General features: G+C 45.8%; 1 protein-coding gene across 1 annotated transcript in view; it reads left to right on the top strand.

Moving 5' to 3' along the window:
* Arsg (arylsulfatase G) overlaps positions 1-26,299 on the top strand; it is a 65,848-nt gene that overhangs the window by 6,514 nt on the left and 33,035 nt on the right. The window contains exons 2-7 of the mRNA XM_090349856.1: positions 10,758-10,945; positions 13,547-13,594; positions 17,403-17,514; positions 20,012-20,149; positions 23,393-23,589; positions 24,955-25,035. Coding sequence (XP_090205982.1) covers positions 10,758-10,945; positions 13,547-13,594; positions 17,403-17,514; positions 20,012-20,149; positions 23,393-23,589; positions 24,955-25,035 — 764 coding nt within the window. The remainder of the gene's footprint in view (positions 1-10,757; positions 10,946-13,546; positions 13,595-17,402; positions 17,515-20,011; positions 20,150-23,392; positions 23,590-24,954; positions 25,036-26,299) is intronic.

The raw sequence follows: 26,299 nt of genomic DNA, 5'->3' as shown, positions 1-26,299 counted from the left end.
GGCGGGGGGAAGTTTGATAGAGCTGTGTAGGTAGGGCTTTCCAAAGACCTGAAAGTAAAGGGAATAAATTGCTTGTGAGAATTTAGCTATGAACTTTAACACACCGTGGGGAAGCAACTTAGCTCCCAGAGCATCAGCTTAAGTGATTAGGTGAAAAATGGGCCAACAAGTTTTTTTTCAATCAAATGACGCGAGTTTCTCTCCTTCAACAAAAATTGCTAGAGCAGCCTGCCCCACCAAAGCACTGTGCTTTGGACTGGGAGTTTGAAACTCTAAACCCCATCTGTAAGGGAGCTATGTCTTCTGGAGTGATGGGAGATAGCTTCCCCAGGATGTCTCCCTAGCATGCATGCCCAGGGAGAGACCACACAGGAAGTAGAAGGGATAACATTCAAACAAGGTATTCTTGGCACTGCTGAAGGTATCAGGCAGCTCCAGCAGCTGTAACAACAAATCCATAGATTGGATGTCTTAAGTGACAAACATTTTTCACCTTTCTGGAGGTGGAAATCCATAATTGGGGTGCTAGCATAGCTGGGTTTCAGTGAGGATCCTCTTCCTGGCTTGCAGATGGCCACTTTCTTTGGGAAACTCTTACTGGCCCCTTCCACTGCCGCCCCCCCCCTCCGCCCCCGCTACAATGCACAGTATTAATAACTACCCTGCATTTTACCCACCCCGCTTCCTAGCATGGTTCCCCCCTCTTCTGACACTGCCTTTGTTTGGCAGGGATTAATTAATAAACTAACATGGCCTGGCTATTTAGAAAGCTTTTATTTCCCCTCAATTCTGTTTTCATAAGGCAAAGAGAAAGAGCTGTGGTCTTTTTTTTTTTTTCCTTCTCAGAGACTCAGTTTTCATGACCCCATTCTAAATCTAATTACCTTCCAAGCACCCCACCTCCAAATGCCAGCCCATTGGTGGTTAAAGCTTCCATACTGAATTTTTAGGGAACACAAATATAATCTACAGTGGCCAGAAATAAGAAATACTAGTGTTTTTGAGTATTCCAGACTCTTTGTCAAAAATCAATCCAGCTAGGTACTAGTGAATTCATCATGTTTGTAACCCTAGCTACCCAGGAGGCTGAGATCTAGGATCATAGTTTGAAGCCAGCATGGGGGGAAAAGTCTGTGAGACTCTATTTCCAATTAAGCACTAAAAAGCTGGAAGTGGAGGTATGACTAAAATGGTAAAGCAGCAGCCTTGAGTGAAAAAGCCAAGAGACAGCACCCTGCCCCTGAATACAAGCCCCAGTCTGGACCCAAAAAGAAAAAGAAAGAAATTAATCCACAGTGGACAACAGCCCCTTACACCTGGCAAACTGCAGTTCTTTTTCTTTCTTTTCCTTACAATTCATTTGAATTCCTGAAGCATGAATGAACTTCACTCTTACGGAGGCAAACTTTGGGCTCTGATTTCCTGTGTAATTTGTGTTCAGGAAGAAAACTTGTTGACCATGCTGACGCTCCAGTTCCAGTGTCATCCCTGGAAGAGAGTTGGGACATGGGCTTGCTGTGGCTAGCTCATTGTCACGTGGCTTGTGTGCTCTTGTGTGCTTGAGATAAGCTCTCAAGATTGACAAGGAGTGAGTCAGAGCCTTCCATGCTACAACATGATGTAATGCCCTGCCAACTGGGGAATGGCCATCTTGTAATGGCTTGCTAACTCATTCCCTCGGATGGCTCTGTAGTGGGGAAAAGGGTGAGGACTCGGGGGTTGAGCAGGCCTAGATTCAGACGCCTGCTCTGTCATCTCCTACTGTCTACAATTGTAAGCATAGTACAGTGATTCAAAACAGGCCCATAATGTAAGAAAGGTTGGTGTCACACCAGCCATGTGGACTTGGGAAAGTATTTCAGCTTTGTCTGCCACTGCTTCCTTATTTCTAAAAATGCTCTGATATTGCCAGAGAGATGTCCACCCTAACGATGAAAGGGTCATCTCACAGGCTCCACTAGTCAGGGTCAAGGCTCATCTCTTGGGAGACAAGGAAAGGTTTCGTGACACGGGTAAGGTATGGGGGATGGGTAGGAATTTGGAAGGGATGCTGGGGGAATCAGAGAAATTGAGGTTCTGGGCTACTAGACTGTGTGGTATGTGGCGAGTGTCGGGGTTCACGGTATTCCAGGAATAGCAATTCTGCTGGGTTGGCATTGTGCAAGGTGGTTATTAGTTTCTCAGTGCTGCTGTGGTGGATCCATATAGTGAATGACTTGCAATAGTAGAAATATACTCTGTCTGTGTTAGAAGCTAGAGGTTCAAGGTCAAGGTGGTGCAGAACACACTCCTTCCAAAGCTTTAGGGAAAGGTCCTTTCTTTTATTTTCTCTTTGTTTCTCTTCTTTTCTTTTCTGTTCTTTCTGTGGCATTCTTATGGCATTGAACTCAGGGCCTGGGTGCTGTCCCTGAGCTTCTTTGGCTTCAGGTTAGTGCTCTACAACTTAAGCCACCGTGTCACTTCTGGCTTTGTCTAAGTAGTTCATTGGAGATAAGAGACTCACAGACTTTCCTGCCCAGGCTGGCTTCGAACTGTAATCCTCAGAGCTTCTTGAATAACTGAGATTATAGGCATGAGCCACTGACACCTGGATCTTTGCTTTTTTCCGCTTCTGGGCCCAGACATTCTTGCCTTTTGGCAGCATCAGTTTCCAATGTCACCGTCTTCCCTCTGTGGTTCTTACCATGGTGCTGTTCTTGAGGTGCCTCACCTCTCCTAACAAGGACACTGGTTATTTTGGATAAGGTTCTCTCTCTCTCTCTCTCTCTCTCTCTCTCTCTCTCTCTCTCTCTCTCTCTCTCTCTCTCTCTCTCTCTTTCTGTTATGCTGGTTACTTAGGACCTTGTGCTTGCTTTACTTCTGGGATACTGCTGAGCCATGGCTATTTTTCCCTGATTGTTTTGAGGCTAGAGTTTTGCTTCCCACTCCAGCATCCACTTACATTTCCTCTTTTAGACTTCTTGTTGTCTCTGGGATCTCAAACCTGCACCACCACACCCAGCTTTCCTCTGTGAAAATGGACTCTTGTAGACTTTTTGGCCTGGGCTAGCCTAACACCCAGATCCTTTTAATCTCAGCCTTCCTTGTAGCCACCATGGCAGGCACATGGGCTGTGTTCAACGATAGGTTAAGAAGGGGAATCCCATTAACTTTTCTGCTTAGGCTTGCCTCAAACTGCAATCCTCTTGTGCTTAGCCTCCAAAGTATCTAGGATTACAGGCATGAGCCACCAGTTCCTGGCTTGAATTTCAACATATCTTTCTATATACATCTTCACCCTTCTGTTAGAGTGGAGCCTTTTTATTTTTTTTTATTTTTTATTTTATTTATTTATTTTTTTGCCAGTCCTGGGCTTGGGCTCAGGGCTTGAACACTGTCCTTGGGCTTTCTCAAGGCTAGAGCTCTACCACTTGAGCCTCAGCACCACTTCCGGCTTTTTTTGCTATGTATGTGGGGTACCGAGGAATTGAACCCGGGTCTTCGTGAATGCTAGGCAAGCACTCTACCACTAGGCCAAACTCCCGGCCCGAGTGGAGCCTTTTTAATGGAAAAGCTTCACTTTTTGTGTGTGGTTCCCCCCAGCTGGCTGGGTTGTATTGGTTGAATACCACCAACAGCTCTGGGTGGAGGCGATGTCTATGTGTCTGGTGGATGGCACTGTGATCAGCAGAGGGAGGAGCACCCAGGGGCATTTTCATGTCTGTGTGTCCACTCCAGATAAGTCTACAGAGAGCCCAGTACAGCAGGCAAGCCAATTGCAGTGCCAAGTCTATCCAGCCCAACTGGAAGAACCAGGCCTTGCCAGGCAGGGGAACCAGTCCTGGGGCAGCATTGGAGGGGGCAGACATGCTGTGACTATTTCAGACCAGAGGGCCGGGCACCACGCAAGCAGACAGATCTGTGAATCTCAGGATAATGTGAGATAAGCTGAGGACAAAGAACAACTTGGCCTCCTCTAAGAGGTGAAATTTGAACTGAGGCCCAGTAACTAGTCATGTGGCGACTACAGCAAAGTGTCCTGGACAGAGGGAAGATACATACACAAACACACACACACACACACACACACACGCGTGCGCGCGCGCACAAACACACACACACACACACACGCGCACGCGTGCCTCAGGCAGGTTGAGGGCATTCTAGAAAGAAGAAAAGGGAGTGGCTGAAGGGGAACAAAAGCTTTGGGGAGCCTGAGGTGGAACTCAGATGGGATCCAGATTGGTATTAAATAAGGATATTAGTGTTATTTGCACCTCTTTCCCAGGACCTCTGTTGGGGCTCCTGGCTAGGGATGTAGCCAGCTTGGGCCTCCAGTTGGAATGCCTGGAGTCCAGGCCCCAAAGGTTTTTATCATTGTGTGCTGAGGAGATCACTCCCCCCTGAAGTTGTGCAGGGCCAGCACCAGATAGCCTTGGGATCCACAGTGGCTCCAGGCCTCCCTGGGAATATTGTTATCCCAGGTTTGTAGAGATGGGCTTTCCAGAGAGACATGGCCTACTCATCCCTAATTAATACATCTGAGTGGATAATGATGGAACCCAGGCTATCTTAGATGCCCCTAGAGGGATCTCTTTCCTTCTCTTTGGGAGCTGAGGTATGAGGCTGGGATGTTTTAGAATTCTGAGGACAACAATTGCTACGCATGAGGCTGAGATCTGAGGATTGAGGTTCAACGTCAGCCCAAGCAGGAAAGCCTATAAGACTTGTAATGCCAGTTTAAACAGAAGAAAGCCAGAAGTAGGTATGAGGCTCAAGTGGTAGAGTGCAGCCTTGAGTGAAAAACCTAAGGGACAATGCCCAAGGCCTGCAATCAAGTTCCATTACTGGCATACACACACACACACACACACACACACACACACACACACACACTCACTCAGTGATTTCTTCCCTAGCTCTAGAGAAGCCCAGTAGGCTACAGGGTGAACCATGATTTAAGTCCATGCTGGGCTTACTCTATGAGCATGTGGTCCAGGGGTCCTTGCTTTGAGTTGGATGCTCTACTATTGACTGTGTGTGTGTGGTCTGTGTCTATGTGTGTGTGTATATATGCGCATGCCAATACTGGGGTTTTAACTAAGGGCCTTACATTGTTGTCTGGCTTTTTTTTTTTTTGCCAGTTCTGGGCCATGAACTCAGGGCCTGAGCACTGTCCTTGGACTTTCTCAAGGCTAGAGCTCTACCACTTGAGCCACAGCACCACTTCTGGCTTTTTTCTATGTGGTATCAAGGAATTGAACCTGGGTCCTTGTGCATGCTAGGCAAGCACTCTACCACTAGGCTAAACTCCCAGCCCCCTTGTCTGGCTTTTTTGTTCAAGGCTAGAGCTCTACCATTGGAGTCATAGCTCCATTTCTGTCTCTTTGCTGGTTCACTGGATATAAGAGTCTCATAGCCTTTTCTGCCTGGGCTGGCTTTGTACCTTGATCCTCTTGAGACCATGTTTGTTAGCGTTTGAACAAGGGGTCCTGCCTTTTCATTTTTCTCTGGTCTCTACAAATTATGTGGTTAAACCTGCTTGGTTGTATAAAAAGATATCACTAGTAAACTTGGGCTATCCATTCAGAACAAAACACTTAAACCAGAATGAGCCCAGGGCCAGCAATTGCTTATGACTTCATGTAGGTAAAGCACTCGGGAAACCAGTATTTCATAAGCATTAGCTCTGAGAGTAGTGGGACCCGTGGGAGTGGGAGTTAAGTCAGTGTGTTTCTGTCTCAGGAGCATAGGAATAGGTCAGGCTTGGAAATGGTTTCTGTCTTAGGAGCTAAAAGATGAGTCAGGGCTGGGGTGTTTTAGAATTCTAAGGATAACAATCACTACTGGTCCTCCAAAGGTGCTTAGATGTTGATGATGCAAGATCAACAACCGGAACCTTGGCTTTTGCACCTGGAGTTTGGTTAGGGCCATCCCTGCAGGCCTGGCTGTGTTGGAAGCCCCCCATCCCTGCCTGCCTGGTCACATTACCTCAGGCACCTGCAGATTGAAGAAAGGAGAGTTTCTTCCAAGTCTGCAAGGGCCTGAGGGTCAGGAGGGAAGGGCTGGCAGGCAGCGAGTTGGAGCTCCGAGCCCAGGAGTTCCCTGAGGCTCTAGAGGGAGGGCCTCACCCAGCTTAGTGCCTGCTGGCATAGATGCCTTCCCTGCCCTCATTCTGTCAGATGGAGATACCCTCAGACCTGCTTCCTAGAATGTGGCTTGAGGGCGGGACAGGTGGGGCTGGGCTCTCACAGTGTGAGTTTCCTGCTCTCTGAGAATGTCTCTGCTTTGTCACTTTAAATGGTATCCGCAAGCCAGGCTCCAGTGGCTCACACCTGTACTCTTAGCTATTCAGGAGGCTGAGAACCTGGAGGAGAGTGGTTTGAAGTCAATACAGGCAAACAAAAGCCATAAAATTCCATCTCCAAGTAAATGCTGGACTGGAGGTATGGCCCAAGTAGTAGAGCATTAGCAAGCAAATCCAGTGGGAGTTTGAGGCGCTGAGTTCAAGCCTTGGTGCTGCCCCCCTCCACACAGCAGTGTGTCAGAGGTGAATGTGATGGTATTCACTATTATCTGAACAGTAAGGAGGCAGAGGCCGGAAGTTCTTGAGTTAGAAACCAGTATGGGCTACATAGTAAGACTCTGACCAAAAACAAAAACAAGAAAAGAAAGAAAAAAAGAAAGGAGAGGTGAAGAGAGGAACAAAGAAGAAAGGAAAAAAGGGAAGGGAAAAGAAGGGAAGAAAAAGAAGAGGGGCGGGAAGGGAAGGGATCAGCTCATCTTCTGCCATTAAGAAATCAGAAGAACACTGGTGTTCGATCAGCACACATTTGGTAGACACCTATTTTGTGTCTAGTAAAGAGACAAACATTGGAGCTGGACATCAGCGGCTCACGCTTGTAATCCTAGCTACTCGGGAGATCTGAGGATCATAGTTCAAAGCCAGCCCTGGCAGAAAAGTTCACTGAGATTCTTGTCTCCAATTAACCACTCAAAAACTAGAAGTGTCATGCTGTGGCTCAAGTGATAGAGCACTAGCATTGAACACAAAGAGGCTCAGGGACAGAGCCCAGGCCCTGAGTTCAATCAGCTTTGTTTGGCTTATATTTATTCCATCTATACATAAGGTTTGTTTTCTTCTCTGAATCCTTTTTTTTCCTCATCATATCCTTGGCTGCAAATACTGCAGAATGCATCTCTGAAGATAAGAACATTTACCATGTGTGCATGATCTCGATATTATACTCAAAGACCAATAAGGATTCCTTACTGTCCTATACTCAGTTCACATTGAAGCATCCTTAGTTATCTCCCCAAATATTTGCTGTGCATTTATTTGAAGTGATACCCAGTCAGGTATGGTGATTGATTGTTCCTTTTGTCTCTTTGGTTTCCCTTCATGTAGAATATTACCTTCCTCCCCATGACATTGGTGTGCCCCCCCCTCCTTGAATTCAGGCCCTCATGTTCTCAGTTCAGGCCCGTTTTTCTTAGGACTGGTGCTTGAGCCACATCTCTGGCTTTTGTTTGGTTAATTGGACAAGAATCTCACAGATTTGTCTGTCTGGGTTGGTTTTGAACCTTGCTCCTCAGATCTCAGCCTCCTCAGTAGCTAGGATTACAGGTAGAAACTACTGGTGCCTGACTTGACATTGACTTTTTGTCTTGTAGAAGCACCCTAGGTACCGACTTGCTCATTTGTTTCCTCATGGTGACATTTAATTTGTTCTCCCAGTAGCTATATTTCCTGTAACCTGGAAATTAGCTCCAAAAGTTTGATTAGGTTCAGTTAAATGATTTTGGTGAGAATCTTTGATTTTATAAACTTCATATTGTATCCTGCCAGGAGACATACAAGGTCAGGGACCCATAATTAGCAACACTAGATTGAATCACTTTATAAGGAGCTAATTGACAGTTCTGTCCCATTTGTAAGTGGCCTGAGGATGACCCTATCTGTACTGATTATCAGTTATTATACAGGAGGCTGCTTTCTAACCTTGCCCACCCCTTCCATGGGAACAAGCCGCTATCCCCCAATGCCTAGTAATGACACATTTATTCTAATAGATCCAGGTAACCTTTTAACTCTTTTCCTTTTAATTATGGTGTGTGTGTCTCCATGTGTGTGTTGGTACTAGCACTTGAACTCAGGGCTATCTCATAGTTTTTTTCTGCTCAAAGCTGGTGATGTACCACTTGAGCAACAGTTCTACTTCCAACTTTTTGCTGGTTAACTAGACATAGGAGTCTTACGGACTTTCCTGCCTGGGCTGGCTTCGAGCCTTGATCCTCACATCTCATTCTCCAGAGTAGTTAGGATGCAGGTATGAGTCACTGGCCCCTATCTCATTATGAATTCTTAGAGCAGTAGTTGGTATCCTAGTCTTCTATGGTGGTAAAACATGGCTTCGGTGTCAATATAGGTTCATGGGTTTGTATTTATTCATGACTTACAATAAGTTGATGTCCAGTTACCCCAGATTTGGCCCACAGCAGCCCCCTTTGAGATCTTTCTGAAAGCTCTTTTGCATTTTTTTGCTATCTGGTAGGAGATATTCTAGACTTACTTCCTTTCCTCATGCTTTTGATTAACTGTTTCTCCAAGGAGACCTCATTCCTTCTGACACTCTGTTCACTGACAGAGGAGTCACCATTTCTAAGTCTTTCAGTTAAGAGTGGCCAGGAAAAAAATATATATACATATATATATATATATAGAGAGAGAGAGAGAGAGAGAGAGAGAGAGACAGAGACAGACAGACAGACAAACAGACAGACAGACAGATAGAGGGAGAGAGGGAGAGAGAGTCAGTCGTGAGTTCAAAATAACATTTCCTGTCTTTCTATTAATTAATTAGCTGGTAGTGGGACTTGAACTCAGGGTCTGAAATGTTGCTTGGCTTTCTTGCTCAAGGCATGTGCTCTACAACTTGAGCCATGCTCTCAGTTCAACATTTTGCTTATTAATTGAAGACAAAGTCTCCAGGCATTTTCTGCCAGTACTGGTGAACTACAGTCCTCCAGGTCTCAGTCTCCTGAGTAGCTAAAGTTATAGGTGTGAGTCACTGGTGCCCACCTATTTGTTTTTGTGGTCCTGGAGACCAAACCTAGGGCTTTGTGCATGCTAGAAAGGCTTCTGTTGCTGTGCTGTGTCCTGAGCTCCACCAGAACCATGTGAGTTATTTTCATATTGTAGGGCTTGTCTTCTTTTACTTTTTACTCTTTGTTTCTATTTTGTTATACTGAAAACCTTAGCTCCCTATAAGGACATTAATGTAATTACTTATTTGCTTTACTCTGATGTGTGTGTGTGTGTGTGTGTGTGTGTGTGTGTGTGTTTCCAAAATCTCACTAACAAAATTTTAACCAAGGATACAGCTTCTGATATTCTTATAGTTTTGAAAATCTTTTATTCTTTTTTTTTTTGGATTCCCCTGGAATGTCCAGCCAGATTATGACATGCTAATGTCACTTGAAATGATACTTTCCTGGTAGTCTTAGCAAGTATTCATGTAGTAGGACTTCTTTGTTGCACTTTTATGTTTTTTAATAGGTTCTGCTTGGTTTCCCTTTGTAATTAAATTGATTTATTTTTCAAATCAAACACTTCTATGATACAAAAGTCAAACCATAAAACCAGGTGCTGGAGCTTGCACCTATAAACCTTTGGAGGCTGAAATCTAAGGATCACAGTTCCAAGTCAGCTTAGGCAGACAAATCCGTGAGACTCTTCCCTTCAATTAACCAGCAAAAGGCTGGGCTGGAGGCATGGTTTGAATAGTAGAGGGCTAGTCTTGAGTGAAAAAAATCAAGCAGGAGTGAGGTCCTGAGTGTAAGCCCCAGTACTGATACAAGGAAAGAAAGAAAAATACACAGCCATGTTTCATGTGTGCTTTTGTTTAAAAGACATTTTACTTATTTAATGCCCATTTCTGATTCATTAACGTTGAACTCCACAACAGTACTGAGCACATCTCATGCACCATTTTTGCTGTGATATACCACCGCCTGCCTGCACTTTCAGAACAGTAGGTAGCTTTCAACATTTCATTTGGAGCATTTCAGGGTGAAATTGCCAACAAAAAACACAAGCCTAGCCCTGCACTCATTGCTGGCTCACACCTGTAATCCTAGCTACTATGGAGGCTAATATCTGAGGATCACAGTTTGGAGCCAGCCAATGCAGGAAAGTCCATAAGATTTATCTTCAATAACCACTAAAAAGCAGAAGATGTGACTCAAGGCGCAGAGCACCTGCCTTGAGTGAAAAGGCCACTAAAGGGCATGAGGTTCTGAATTCAAGCTATAGTATTGGTGTGTGTATGTACACACACACACACACACACACACACACACACACAAGCACAAACATGTCATTTAGCAAACAGCAAAAGGGACATTGTTCATGGTGTACAACCTAAAATAGGAAGTCATACCATTGGACTTCAGCTGGCAATTTGTCCATTGGGCAAAGTTATTGTGGTTGTTGTAGCTCTATCTATGAATAATTCTAAAGAGGTTCAAGTACTCATTTGAAGATTAACCCCCCAATTTGTAAGTAAGTTCTGAAATATGGTATCTGCAAATGAAAATGTTTGAGTATATTAGAACAAATGGATTTGAATTTGCTATGTGACCATGAACTAGTTTTATTGCTACTCTAGGCTGCCTTTTCCTGGTACTGGGACCTCAGGAACTGAGTGGGAGTCCCTGTGTCTCTTGCTTTCCCTTCCTGTGGTTGTCAAGGTCTGATCTCATTCCTTTGCATGCAGGTTTGTGGATTTCCACGCAGCTGCCTCCACTTGCTCACCCTCCCGAGCCTCCCTGCTCACCGGCCGGCTTGGCCTTCGTAATGGAGTCACACATAACTTTGCAGTCACGTCTGTGGGGGGCCTTCCACTCAACGAGACCACCCTGGCTGAGGTGCTGCGGCAGGCTGGCTATGTCACTGGCATGATAGGTAACGCTGGGTTCTGTGCCCTCTGTATTTATCTGGGTGCTTCATGCTTGCAGAGCCTCCGCTGGCTTTATCTCCTCTGCTCAGGGCTGTTTTTTTCTTTTTCTTCTTTTGTGTGTGCATGTGTGCCCTAGTACTGGGGCTTGAACTCAGGGCCTAGGTGTTGTCCTCAGCTTTTTTGCTCAGTGCTAGTGCTCTACCTCTTCAGCCACAGCTCCACTTCTGGCTTTTTGATCATTAATTGGGGATAAGAGTCTCATGAACTTTTCTGCTTGAGACTGGGCTGGGGGTAGGGGTGGGCAAGGAGGAGTGGGAGGCAGAGTGGCTTCCAACCTTGATTTTCAGATCTCAGCCTCTTTAGGAGCTATGATTTTAGGTGTAAGCCCCCCTCACCCCTCAATGAATTAGCTTTTGACCTAATACTTGTTTCCTCAATGCCGTTGGCTGTTCTTTAGCTCAAGGAAGCAAGAGGAGAGGAGAAATGGTTCTAGCCTTAGGAGTCTGTTTTGATCAAGAAAGCAGATAGTCCAGGCCAGTAGCCCATTTTCAAACTCCTAGTATTGCCATAGAAAGGAAGGGAAGAAAGGAGGAAGGGAAGAAAGGAGGGACGGAAAGGAAAAAATTGGAAGAAGGAAGAAAGGAAAGAAGGAACAATGGAAGGGAAAGAAAGAAAGGAAGAAAGAAAGAAAGGAAGAAAGAAAGAAAGACAGAAAGAAAGACAGAAAGGAAGGAAGAGAAAATGCATTCCCAGGTCTTGGCATATATATAAACATATGCATGTAAATAGTCCATGTGTATGTACACATATATGTACGTACATACCTACGTACATACATTGTGAAGAAGGGCCTCTTACGTGCTGACATTTACTGTGTTCCATGCAGATACTGGACAGAGTGTGATGTTTATCTATTGTACAATGAGAAGACTGGTTTCTGGCTGGTGAGGAGACTCATTGCCTGGCCTCTAGTGGATAGAGGCCGGGTTTGGACAGCTCTCTGCCTTCTTTTCCTGTGGGCCTCCTGCAGAGGCTGAGACAATCCAGTGGTCCCTCCAGCCTCCCCAGGGGCTGCTGCTGCTTATTAGTAGCTCAAAGAGCTGGGTCCAGTGGGATTCCTGCCTCTCTCTACCACAGTGAAGTAGCATAGGAGGGCGTGCCAGCAGACAGATAACAGCCAAGACCCTTGGGAGTGAGCCATGGGGGCCTGCTGCCTCCCCTGTCTACCTGTTGGTAGCTGCTCTACCAGAAGCAAAGCCTGGCAATTCTATCATGTTGTCTGTACACGCTCCTCTGGCCTAAGAGTTTGTCATTGTTTTTCACAGGTGCTCCAACTGTAGGGGTGGTATTGTTGTCCCAAAAGAACAAGCCTCCATCAGTTGGAGGAGAGGCCAATTAAGGTCCAGCCTCCTGGCTTTCCAGCCCTTTTTCCCCCTTCCCAATCCCCCAAGGTATAATTACATGAACAACACTGATACCAAGACAACCACACACAGCTCCCACTGAGGACCACCTACAGGCCCTGCCAGGATGAGTGTGGCCAAGAAACCTATGCTAAGTAGAGGTGTGGTTTGATCCCACAAGGCCCACCCCTCATGCCTGCTTAGTCAACAGCCCCTCATAGGACCCCTGGTCATCTTTCACCTTACCCTCTCACCTCTCTGCTTTGGTTATCCTGCAAAGGAGATTTTTGGAATGAGAAGGAAAGCACACTTACAGGAAAGGACAAGTCCTGCTGAAGGAATTAGTCCCCTTAACAACACACACACTGTGCCACCATTCTTTGGTTGCCTGATAGTTTCTCTTTCTTGGTGTTGTTGAGTTGTGCCACTGTTTAGATCTTTTTTTTTTTTTTTTTTTTTTGCCAGTCCTGGGCTTGAGCTCAGGGCCTGAGCACTGTCCTTGGACTTTCTCAAGGCTAGAGCTCTGCCACTTGAGCCTCAGCACCATTTCTGGCTTTTTTCTATGTATGTGGTACCAAGGAATCGAACCCGGGTCTTCATGCATACTAGGCAAGCACTTTAACCACTAGACCAAACTCCCAGCCCTGTTTAGATCTTTGTATTACTTTTTTATTGCTCTACCCACTCACCTTGAGAGCCATTTTCCTGGAGCCTTACTTACCCTGAGAGGGAATGAACAGATCAGAGTTTCTGACCTTGTCAGAGTCCAACATGCAGCCCCAATTACTTCCTCAGACCCCATGGGTTTACCAAGCCAGAGCAGCGGGTGGCTGAGCTTTCTAATTTGCTGCACTGTAGGTGTCTCAGCCCTTGAGCAGAAGATGAGGATGCAGCAAGGAGGAATGGGGCCTTTCTGAGACTCTGCAGCCTGCTCTGGTCCATATGTGGCTACTCAGCCCTCTGTGAGGGCTCTGTGAGGGCTCAGGGCACTTCTGGTGCTGGCCTGGCTCTCTTCTCTATGTGGCTTTCCTACACGGTTCTGGGTCTTTTTTGTTCAGTCTCTGTGAGTCTCAGACAGTCCTAGACTGTCCACCTTCTTTGCTTGTCTTGAAGCCTATAGAGAACCGAGTGTGGGACAAGCTTCTCAGAAAGTGTGGGCTTCCCTCTGGGGATTCCTCTGAGCATCTCTTTATTTTTACACAGGTAAATGGCATCTTGGGCACCATGACTCCTATCACCCCAACTTCCGAGGTGAGAATGGTTTCATTACTTAGGAGACAGAAAAGAAGTGTGAAAAAATCCATTAACATTTGAGTCAGGGGCAGGTGGCTCATACCTGTAATCCTAGCTGAGATTTGAAGATCACAGTTCAAAGCCAACTTGGGCAAGAAAGTCTGTAAGACTCTCTTCTCCAATTAGCCACTAAAAAGCTGAAAGTGGAACTGGGAAGGTGGCTTAGTGGAAGAGTGTTTGCCTTGCATGCATGAAGCCCTGGGTTCCATACCTCAGTACCACATAAACAGAAAAAGCCAGAAGTGAAGCTGTGACTCAAGTGATAGAGTGCTAGTCTTGAGCAAAAAGAAGCTCAGGGACAGTGCCCTTGCCCTGATTTCAAGCAAACAAACAAAACAAAAGTTTGAGGTGGAGTTGTGGTGTAAGAGATAGACAGCTAGCCTTGGGCAAAAAAGCTGAGACTACAGTGCCCTCTGATTTCAAGCCCTAGAACTAGCACAAACAAAACAACAACCAAGCATTTGAGCCATCCTGTCCCCAGGGTCAATCTTCTTATCAAAGGACATCTTTGCTTGGGGATATTTTAATATCAGACTCCTCTGTCACTTTGTCTCTCTTGTTACTTCCTGCTCAGGGCCCCTTCCCTGGTCCCTAGTGGTCCTGGTGGTGACCTTACTACAGGCCTATCCAGAATCTTCCATTTCCCTATTGCTATACCTAAGGGAACATTTGTCCATGTGAGGTACTCAAGGGGATCAACTGGAAAGATGGCGTTGCTAAAGCAGAGACCTAGCCAGGCACCCACACAGGAAGTGATTCTCTGGGTATTCCAATTTACCAAAATGGATCATCTTTCAAAATAATAGTGTGTGTCTCTACCTTTTCCCTTGTTATCTGGGGACCCATGACAGTACTAGAGTTTAAACTCAAGGCCTCAAGCTTGCTAGACAGGTGCTCTACTTCTTGAGCCATACCCAAAGCCCTGGATTTTCTCCTAGAAGCAAGAAACTGTAGAGGAAAGGGAAGATACCTTTTCCTCTTGCTGTTTTGTAGCTTTTTCCTTAATGTGCTTCTCTGACTGTCTTGCAGGCCCCTCACTCCTTTGTCCCTGTCCCAGTGGTGCTCCCTATTTTCTCTAGAGAAGGGGTGCCTGCCCTTGCCTTGTTATAGAACTGGAAGATGGTTCTTCCACGTGTGCTTTTGAAAAATGGCCAAAGGAAGAAGTGAAGACCTGACTTCTCCATGCACTACAACCAGGTCCTGCTTTCCCCTCTTGGTCTTTAATTTATACTTAGCCTGTGATGGATTGGACTAGATTACACTTTTGACATCTTGAATCCTTTATTCCCAGAATCCTGATGCTGAGGAGGAATATTGAAATTTTGAATTTGAGTCCTGCCCAGAGGAAGTGGCGCCATGCTAGATTTTTTTTTTTTTGGACTATGCCAGGAGAGTGGGAAGTAGAAAGAGAAAGAGAACACCTCCTACATACTTGCTATCTCTGGATCAGATAGTCTCCAAAAGCCTTCTGGTGTAGACACTTGAACTATCTTGGTTCTTATCTCCCATTCTCTTCTGCCTCTCTTACCCTGCTCACATATACTGTCTGGGTTCTCTCAGACCTCTGGCTTCCCCTCCACACCCACCATAGATCATTCACACAGACACCTGTTCACATGTCTCCAAGACTCCTCTTTCCCAGGGTCATTTCTCAGAAGGAGGCTCCAGAAAAATATAATACCTGCTATGTAGACCAGGAGTTGGTATAGACCTATGGCCTAAATCTAGTATGCAAGGTTTTTTTTTTAACTGTTTTTTTTTTGGGGGGGGGCCTTTTCTTTTTTGGTACCGGGGATTGAACTTAGGACATTGCATTTGCTGGGCAAGCACTTTACTACTGAACTACACCCCAACCCCAAGACTGTTTTTGTAAATAAAGTTTTAATGGAAAATAGTCATGCATCTGTGGACATATTGTCTGTCGGTGCTCTTTTACTTCTTTACTTCTCAACTTAAAGTTGACAAGGCTCAACAACAACCATCCAGCCCATAAACCTGAGGTACTGTCTGGCTTTGGTCTTCCTACCAAATGCAGACACATGCCAGGGCTGGGCCACTTAGGTCTGGGGTGTCCAGGGTAGCATGGTACTAGCATATTTATCCCCACTTCTCAACATAACCAACTATTCCATCTACACCACCACCTACGGGGTGACTGACGATCTAATATCCCAGCTCCAGAAGCATGGCCATTGATGGGAAAGACTCTGGTCACCATCCTAATGGAAAGTCTGCAAGCTGTGTTGGACTATGGAAGGAGCAGGAGTGGGGATGACAAGGGGATTCTGTAAGAGACGCCACACCAGAACCCACTGGACAGCCCTGGTACAGCTTCCCCTGGTAGAGACACAGAGCAGGGAATTATGGGCTGAGCCACAGAGGCCCCATGGACAAGGGACTCTGGAAACTGGAGATAGCTGGGTAGTGGCCGAGATACGTGCAAGAACAGAAGGTCAAGCAGAGGAGGCAGTACTACCTGTTAACCTGGCCAGGAGTTAGAGGCTGTGGGTAAATAAAACTCTTCGGAAGATCTGATTTCTGTTGACTACTGGGACATCAAGATAGCTGACACTGTTTTCCAGGTGCTTGGGGAAGGCTTTCTTGTGTGTGTGTGTGTGTGTGTGTGTGTGTGTGTGTGTGTGTGTGTGTGTGTGTGTGTGTGTGTGTGTGTGTGTGGAGTTTGTGCATTTTACGTGTCTTTGGGTAAAAATATAGGTTGCAGGAGAGACAGGTGGAGGGAAGATGTCAGAAACTTGGGAACAAGGGATTTGGGTCTCATCTTTCCTTCTCTACCACTTTTTCACCCCAAGCCCAAATTCAGTCTTCTGAATCCTGGCAACAGTGTCCATCCTCCAATAAGCATTTTGAGATCCCTGGCCCGTCCATCCCACCCTCTGAGTCTGGGAATAACTTCATTCTCTGACCTCTTTTGTTGGTTTGACTACTGCCCCTCCCACCTGCCTGTCTCTCTGTCTCTCTCTGTCACTTTTAATTATGTCTCTTTCAGTTTTTACTATATAGACCAGGCTGACCTTGAACTCTCAGTCCTCTTTCCTTAGCTTCCTGAATGCTGGAATTATAGGCATACATTACCATACGTAGCTCACCTACCCATCTCTTAGGGCTTCACCTATTTATTTTCCTATCAAGGGGAAAATAAGGACTGTAGTGTGTGTGTGTGTGTGTGTGTGTGTGCGCACTGGTTCTGGGGTTTGAGCTCAGGGCCTGGGACAGCATTTGAGGCTGGTGCTCTACCATTTGAGCCACAGCTCTATTTCTGGCTTTTTATTGTTGTTTAGTGGAAATAAGAGTCTCATAGACTTTCCTGCCTGGGCCGGCTTTGAACTGTAATCCCTAGACCACAGCCTCATGAGTAGCTTGGATTGTAGGTATGAGCCCTGGACACTCAGCTGGCAGAATTTTTTTTAACCCTTTACAATGTCACCAAGTACTTAAAATTAACCAACTATGTCTGTTTAACCAGTGATGACAGATACTCAATAACTCCCCCTTCCCCATGCTAGGGGAAGATGTTTTGCAAATCTAGTCTTACAGCCAAAGTGTAAGAACCCAGCAAAGTGATTTTTCTCTGCTTACTTAAAAAAAAAGAATATTAATCAAATCCTCTTTTAATTACATACTCCAGAGCGCCACAGTATTAAATCATAGGAAATTAAAATTTTTTTCATGGATGTGAAGAAGGCGGGTACATTGGGAAGCAGCTGAGTGGCGGGGAGGGGGTGCTAACCAGATGTTTCTCTTCCAGGTTTTGATTACTACTTTGGAATTCCATACAGCCATGATATGGGGTGTACTGATACCCCGGGCTATAATCACCCTCCTTGCCCAGCATGTCCACTGGGTGCTGGCTCATTCAGGTAATGCTATTCAACACTTCAGGCTCCAGAACAAGGGGCTATCCTAAGAAGAGGACGCAGATGATAGACAGCAAGACAGCAAATAAGACAGAGCATATTTGGATACAAAGACCAGAGAGATGATGTTTTTCTGAAAGAATTTTCCCCCAGGTATTTTGGATTGTCCGGATCAGCTGTTCAGGCCTCAGACAGAGGGGACCACCTTCCCTGACCTGCTGGCTTTGTTCCTGCATCACTCACCTGGCCCAAACACTGGACCTCAGGACAGGGGAGAGAGTGGGGAGGGGAGAGATGAGTAAGACAAAAGAGAACAAAGGAAGGAAGGAAGAGGAGGAGGGAGAGATTGAGAGAATAAGAGGTGGGGAAGAGAGGTGGGGGGAGGAGATTGAGAGAGAGCTTCTACTCATCATACAAGTCTTGACATTGAAATGCTGTCCAGGCACTGAACAGGATGTTTTTAATGAATAAGTTTAATGAAATGGAAAAATGCACGTGATGTAACCATAAGTAAAATGCCAGAAGCAGGTCATCAGTATGACGTTCATGAGCTCTGTTTCATATCTTTGTTTTGTTGTTTTTGTTTTTCCTTTCCTGTGGTGGTACTTTCCTAGACTTGAACTTGGGGCCGTACTTAGCCTTTTTTTTTTTTGCCCAAGGCTGGCATTCTACTACTTGAGCCACACTTCCACACTTCCAATTTTGGAGGGAGGGAGGGGGAATTAATTGGAGAGAAGAGTCTCTTGGACTTGTCTTTCAAGATCCTTAGAATTCAGCTTCCCTAGTAGCTAGGATTACAGTTGTATTCGTATCTTTGTGGCACTATAGAGAGAAACTATAGAGAGAGGAACCAGGATGTTGCTGAGAGATGTTGTTTCTCCTCTCTCATATTTCCTGAATGTTCTACACAACTGTGCAGTGGAATCATGATGAGAAAAGAATACTAAGCTTTATGTAGGTAGTAAGTCATTGCTGGCCCTGAGCTCCACTACTCAGACTGCACTCCAGTTCTTTCTAGGGCCACAGATGTCTAAGTTGCTTAGTGAATCTCAGCTGGCTCATTAATCCACAATAGTTAATGTAATAATGGCTATTTAATTGGAAATTGTTGCATTCTGGGAACTCCCTCCACTTTCCTGTAATCCCATGACTCCAAGGTGCAGGTAAGAAGCTTGCACTTGGTTCAGTTCACACAGGAACTAGTAAGAGATGAATGGAAATTCCAACATGGTTCTCTCCGAGTTCAGAACCCGTGTCCTTTCTTCTGGTTGTTGTACCAGCAGCATAGGTACCACCCAGTTGTTCATTGGAAATATAAGAATTCAGACCTGACCGTAGTTCTGCATTCTTTTTTTCAATCAGTCATAGGTTTGAACTCAGGGTACCTGAGTGCTGTGTCTGAGTCCTTTTGCTCAAAGTTAGCACTTCACTGCTTTGAGCCACAGCTCCACTTCCAGTTTTCTAGTAGTTAAATGGAGAAAAGAGTCTCATTGGACTTTCCTGCCCAGGTTAGCTTGGAACTATAATCCTCAGCCTTCTGAGTTGCTAGGGTTACAGGGTGAGCCACCAGTGCTGGGCTTCAGAAGAGCATTTCACTGAGATTCCCAGGCTCTACAAATGCATATTAAAAGTGGACAGTATCTATCTTGTGCCTTGCTAGCTGAGGTGTGAGCATCAAACCTGTAAGCACACCTGGTAATACATCAAGGTTATGAGCTATGTTGACCAGTCTCTAATTGTCTTTCTTTCTGTTTCTCTGGTGCTAGCAAGTCTTTTTAATCCATAGTAAAATTAGACAGCTTGGTGTTGGTGGTTCACACCTGCAATCGTAACTACTTAAGAGGCTGAGATCTGAAAATCTTGGTTCTGAAGCCAGCTTGAGCGGGAAAGTCCACGGGACTCTTATTTCCAGTTAACCACCAAAAAGCCAGAAGTAGAGCTATAGCTCACATGGTAGAATGACAGCCTTGAGAAAAATAACTGAGGGACAGTGCCCAGACCCTGAGTTCAAGCCTCACTTGCCATTATTCTAGGCCATCTTACGTGTTTCATCAGACACCATGTGACCAGAAGTCCTGATTGTGGATGTAGGACAACACCAGGCACTGCCCACGGATCACAGAGGCTGTCACTTGGGTTGGACATTAGAGAAAGCCAACGATGGGGTTGCCAATGAACTATAGAACCCCTTTGAAATCCCCTAGCCCAACAGACCCCTGGTGCATCTCCCTGAAAAACAGGTGTAAGAGTAATCGTCTTGTAGGTATCCTAGTGAACTTTACAGAACAGCTGGCTTGTCCAGATGCTCCCGCATCTGTTTAGAGTGAGTAGAGGAAGGTGTATGGTGCTGGTCTTCCGTCTGGAGGAAGTGACGGACTGGCTAAGCCAATAGGGACGTGCCCACAAAACACCTCGGATCTCTCTGTGTCTCCTTCTGTTCTGCTCCGAGCCTACTCAGCTCGTGGAAATGAATACACCTGTATCTGTGGTTTCCACCCAGGAGCCCAGACAGGGGGTGTTACACGGACGTGGCCCTCCCTCTCTATGAAAACCTCAACATCGTGGAGCAGCCTGTGAACCTGAGTGGCCTTGCAGGGAAGTACGCAGAGAAGGCTGCCCAGTTCATCCAGCAGGCAAGGTAAGGAGCCCCTGCTCCTCCTCCCCTCCTCCCCCCCCCGCCAGTACTAGCCTAGCTCCAGCCCACCCTTCTGCACAAACCATGACCCCAGACCCCAGCCCTTTCAAGACCATTGCAGAGTTTCATCATGCAATAAAGGATGCATGCATATCTTCTCCATAAAACTGACAAAAGAGTGGCCCCTGGGAGCTCCAGTCCTAGGGTAGAAGTTCCTCAGGAGATGTCCCCAGCATTCCCAGGGGCTTATCCTAGCCTATTTCGATGCCATGGATGGACATTCTATCTTCTCCTATTAGAGGACTTCCTTGATGTGGGGGTCACTGAAGACATTTATTGGATTTGGCAGAGAGTATTAGGGTCTTACTGCTGCTATAAGAAAATGGCCACCAACATGTACATGTGCCCATTCAAACAGTGTGTTGTGGTACCCCTAGCTACCTAAGGGTACCAAGCACCTGAGCTTGGTATTTTATTGTATGTACATAGTTTTCCCCTAATGTCTGCAGAGGATTGGTTCCAGGACCTCCAGACCCCACACCTTCAAATCCTTGAATGTTTAAGGCCCTTCCATAAGATGGTATACTTTAAACCATCTCTTGATGACTGGTGATATCTACTACAATCTAAATGCTATGTATAGTATTGTCTAAGGAATGGTAACAAGGGAAAAGTCAGTCCATGTTCAATATACACACATTTTTTTTCTGATTTTATTCCCCATCCATAGTTGCTTGGAACCATGAGTGCAGAACCAAAGATATGGAAGACTGGCTATTTATGTGTTCATATACACATACCTATGCATATGCATATGATGCACATACACAATGTACATATATATTCAGATATGAGATACATGTGCCATACAGATACATATACTATACATGTATATGTGCGCACATATGTGACATACTATTTATCCTCTTCATTTTATTTTTAATTGTTATTATAGAGTTGGTATACAGAGGAATTACAGTTACATAAATCAATTTTTTCTCTTCCTGTCCCCACCCACAAGATGTACAGTTTATTTTCCATAGTGTCTAGTAAGCAGCACTGGTGTATTTGTTCCCCTTTGTACTGCCTTTTCTGTGCCCCACCCCTTACCCTTCTGAGTACAAACTAACAAGACAAAGGAAAAGAAAACAAAAACAATGGCTGCTAAAAGCATATCTCTTGTTTCCTTTTCTGAGAGTTCATTCCATAGAAAATTACTCTACATGATCATCTGCACATAGCTATTGAGCCTGTGTCAGCCATGCCTATGAATATCCTCCTTTGGCCCCAGTGAATGTCAAGAGTCCTATACATTTTATCATGTGCCAGTGCGTGTGTGTGTGTGTGTGTGTGTATTTTTTATTGTGTTGTTCAGCAGCACTAAGTATACCACATCACTTATCTTGCTTACTAGAACTTTTCATCTTTCCTAAAGGTAACTCTGTATCCATTAAACATGAATTGCCTTTTCTCTACCCTGAAACTCCCAGGCCTCTCTGCCACTCTACTTCTGTCCCTAAATTTAACTACTCTAAGGAGCCAGAGCAAGTAGAACCCTCTAATATCCGGGTCCTTTCATACCTGGCTTATTTCATTTGTGCAATGTTCTTAAGTCTGATCTAGGTTGTAACATATGAGCCACTGAATTTTTAATTTTACTTAATTTTCATTAATTTAATCTAAATGAGTCAAATTTCTGAATGCACAGGTAATCAAAATGTCTCCCCATTCTCCATCTTCCTCCCCCAGAAAAAATCAGGGTACTCGACTTGCTTAAATTGTTGGTGCTCTCCCACTTGCTTGGCTTTTTTACTCAAGGCTAGTGCTTTACCACTTGAGCCATGCCTCCAGACTGGCATTTTACTGGTTAACTGGAGATAGAGTCTCTTGAGCTTCAATGCCCAGGCTGGCCTGGAACCATGATCCTCCAGATCTCAGCCTCTTGAATAGCTAGAATTATAGATGTGAGCCAGTGCCCAACCTCTGTGAATGCTCTTGACAGGGCACACCCACTATCCTTCCTCTGTATCTTCTGTATCACCCCCCATGGGTGTGGCCTGTGGGATAGGGCTCCTTAAGGGTCCCTGCTATTGTAGAAGAGGAAAAGTGGTGGATGACAGCTCCATTGTGTTGGCCTGGGATAAGATAGACAGCTTTCAGAGTGGTACCCGTGGAGATGGTCTCAACTCCTCCAAGCCCCTTTCATTCTGCAATTTCAGTAGAATCAGGATTAGTATAAAACCTGATTTTAATATTCTTTGATTCTTGTAAATATTTGGGATTCTTCAAAGCTTCTGAGACTTCCCTTCATTCTCTTGTGTGGGGGGGTGGGGAAGGGGGAGAGAGAGCTGGGGCCTGGGCATTGGCTCTTAGCTTTTTTGCATAAATCTGGCACTCTACCACTTGAGCCACAGCTCCACTTCTGGCTTTTTGGTGGTTAATTGGAAATAAGAGTCTCATGGAGTTGCCTGCCTGAACTGGCTTCAAACATGAGGCCCTCAGATCTCAGCCTGCTGAGTAGCTAGGATTAATGGCATGAGCCACCCATGCCCAGCCTCCATTCACTTATTGTACAAAGTACAACCATCAAAGTACACTATTCAGAGCACAGGACTTTCTTTGTCGTTGGCCAGTTCCAAGTTCAAATCCAGGCTTACTAGTTAGAGACATAGCCATGACAAGTCTTTTTGTCTCCTTTAGCTTTTGATTCACTGTCTGAAATGGGGAGTTTGGGGTTCTTATGAGCATGAACACAGACAACAAGAGTGCCCTATAATACTTTCTCTCTATAATACTAGTTAGTGAAAGGACACTAACTAGTACTTCAGTGTGCCTCATTTATATTGTCTAGATGAATGACTTCCATTCATTGCTTTTAGGGTTGAAGACAAACATATCCTTCTTAAACCCGGGATGCTGACCTGGTGAGGAATTTTCCCAGAGGTCAGCAAGGGTCATGGAGGCTATGGACCAGCCAGCTCAGCCTCCTACAGTCACATTTTTTTTTTTTTGGCCAGTCATGGGGACTGAACTCAGGGCCTGAGCACTAGGCCTGAGTACTATCCTTCTACTTTCTCAAGGCTAGAACTCTACCACTTGAGCCACAGCACCACTTCCAGCTTTTTGCTATGTATGTGGTACTGAGGAATCAAACCCGGATCTTCGTGCATGCTGGGCAAGCCCTTTTACCAATAGGCCAAATTCCAGGCTCCTGTAGTCACCTTTTTGTTCTCCTGTTTACTTCAGCACCAGTGGAAGACCCTTCCTGCTTTACATGGGCCTGGCCCACATGCATGTGCCCTTATCTGTGACCCAGTCATCGGCAAACCCAGGGAGCCAAAGACCATACCGTGCTGCCCTCCAGGAGATGGACCATCTAGTGGGGCAGATTAAGGACAAAGTTGATCACACAGCAAAAGAAAACACATTCCTCTGGTTTACAGGTAAAGTGATAAAATCCAGCCAGCTTAGCATGATCTTTTAGACATCCTGGGAATAGCTGAGCTTGGTCAGAAGAGTCCTAGTAAACAGAACAGGGGTTCAGTTTGAACTTGGAGCCCTGAATGTTTGGTGAACCCTCCAGTGCCAAGTCCTGGAAAGGTTTGTATCGACAGAGTATGTACCTGGCTGGCCCCGGGGGTGTTGATTAGCTGTGGGTCAAGTTGAGGTCTGGATTTGAATCTGTGTTTTACTATAATGAAGATTTGGCTTAATCTTCTCAATGTGGGGGAATGAGCTCATCAATAATGGAGTGTGCCCCACAGCACATTGAGGGTACATGTACAGCACAGATGCTGTACGTGAAGAACAGAGTGTGTGAGAGAGGATCAGTGAACAGTTGCTGGGCTGGGACCGATGACATTCACAGCAAATGGGGTCACTAAAAGTATATACAGAGGTGCAGGGCTGTAAGGCCAGGGGCTCAGGATGGTACACCCTGTCAGAGCAAGCCAGCCTCTAGCAGGAAGCACAGAACAGACAGATTTGTATCGAGGACACTTTATTGTTGTTTTGTTTCTTGTGGAAGGATTTCAAGTAGGCATGGTGGCACATGCCTGTAAGCCAAGCATTTGGGAGGCCAAGGTAGGAACATCTACTTAGGGATCCTGTCTCAGCAAGACATAGAGAGCTGGAGTGATTCTGTATATCTCAGACTGGCCTCAAACTGAAAATCCTTTTGCCTCAGCCTCCAATGCGGAGATTAGTGGCAATACCCCTGCCAGTTCTTGGGCTTGAACTTAAGGTCTGGGCACTGTTCTTTGACACTTTTTTTTTTTGTCAGTAGTGGGCTTGAACTCTGGGTCTGGGAGCTGTCCCTGAGCTCTTCAGCTCAAGGCTACTACCCTACCCCTTGATCCACAGCGCCATTTCCTGTTTTCTGGTGGTTAATTGGAGAAAAGAGTCTCACGGTCTTTAGTGCCCAGGCTGGTTTTGAACCAAGATCCTCAGATCTCAGCCTCCTGAGTAGCTAGGATTACAGACGTGAGCCACAGCACCTGACCTTGGACACTTTTTGTTGAAGGCTGGCGCTCTGCCACTTGAGCCACTTCACCATTTCCGGCTTTTTCTGAATATGTGGTACTGAGGAATCAAACCCAGAGCTTTGTGCATGCTCAACAAGCACTCTACCACTAGGCCACACTCCCAGCCCCAGGAGTATATCTTTAAAGTTAGGGTTCATAGTTGATTTCTTAAATCCTTTGGTCCAGTCCTGCTGCGTGTAGAGATATGGGACCAGGGGAGAGGGAGAGTGTGTAGAGGTTCCTCTGCCTACTCACCATCACCTGTTGCTTTTTGTTGGTTTCTAGGTGACAATGGACCATGGGCTCAGAAGTGTGAGCTGGCAGGCAGCGTGGGCCCCTTCACTGGACTGTGGCAAACCCATCAAGGTGAGCGGCACAGCTGGGGTTAGTGGAGCTAGGTATGGGAGGTAAGCTCCAGCCTGGCGTGGGATCCTGTCTCTGGGAATGTTGACTGCACGGAGAGCATCTGAAAGGCCTGGATCGTCCTGCTGTCTTTGTTACCTGAGCTCCCCCGAGGACCAGCTTCTCCCTGTCTCCCACCCACCCCCCCAAAAAAAAACCTTAAAAAGTCTCTTACTTGGCCTCTCACTTTCTTCCTGCCTCCTTTGCTGGGCCTCCTTCTCTCTCCATCCAACCATTCACTGGCTTTATCCATTCCAGAAACATAGCATAGCTATGCAAGGTTTTTAGATGTGGTCTCTCTAAACCCAGTGAAAGGTAAATATAAGGCGCTTCACTGATAGATGGGGAGAGAGACTTGGAAAGGTGAAGTCGCTTTTCCAAGACCACATAGCTTAGGAGATGAAGCCCAGTTTGTCTCTGCAGTGGAAGCTGGTGCTGGCCCCATGCCACCCAGCTGCCTTCCCAGCTGTCCAGCTTTCAGCCTCCAGCTAAATCATATAATTCAATGACACTTAGCAAACTCTCAGTGAGCTACAGTTGCCACCACTGTCTAGTTCTAGAACATTTCCATTACCCCCCCCCCAAGAAAAGTCTATATCCAGATTGGTGGCATGTATCAAGTGCTGGAGCATCTGCCTAGCAAGTGGCAGGCCAACCCTGAGTTCAAACCCTAGTTCCATATGAAAAGAAGAGAGAAAAGTCTGTCCCTTTAAACATTTGCTCTCCACCCCAACCCCTCTCACTCAGCATATTATTACATTTTTAAAACTCCAGACGTTATTGGGTATGAAATAAGTAGAGGGGATTACAGGAATGTACCACTATCCTTAGAGAGCCAAAAACTATCTATGAGATAAGCCAGTGACATCTCCAGGAATAGCCTCACATTCAAAGGATGCCAGAGTTTGAAAATAAAACCTCAGTGACCCTTCCAATCACCTTCCTAACTGAAGGGGGAAACTGAGGCCCAGGAGGGAGGGGGGCTGATCCCAGTCCAACCAGCGATGAAGGAGGCCTCTACTGACTTGTTCCTCAACCCTTGGTACTGATGTCACCTTTTAGAATCCCCGTGGGTGACTCAGCCTTCTGGAAAATTCTGTCTTGCTTCTTTGAACCTTAGGGTTGTCAGGGAAAATGTCTGCACAGTAAAAAGATGGAAAGAACTCAAGGCCTTGGAACCCAGCTGGCTTTGGATCTCTGTTCAGTTACTTCATCAGGAGGCTCCGTC

This window comes from Megascapheus bottae, chromosome 17, assembly GCF_031878675.1.
Source record: "Megascapheus bottae isolate mThoBot1 chromosome 17, mThoBot2.hap1, whole genome shotgun sequence".
Classification (NCBI taxonomy): Eukaryota; Metazoa; Chordata; class Mammalia; order Rodentia; family Geomyidae; genus Megascapheus; species Megascapheus bottae.
Note: the sequence above shows the minus strand (reverse complement) of the source record. Positions and strands in the feature narration are given on the sequence as shown.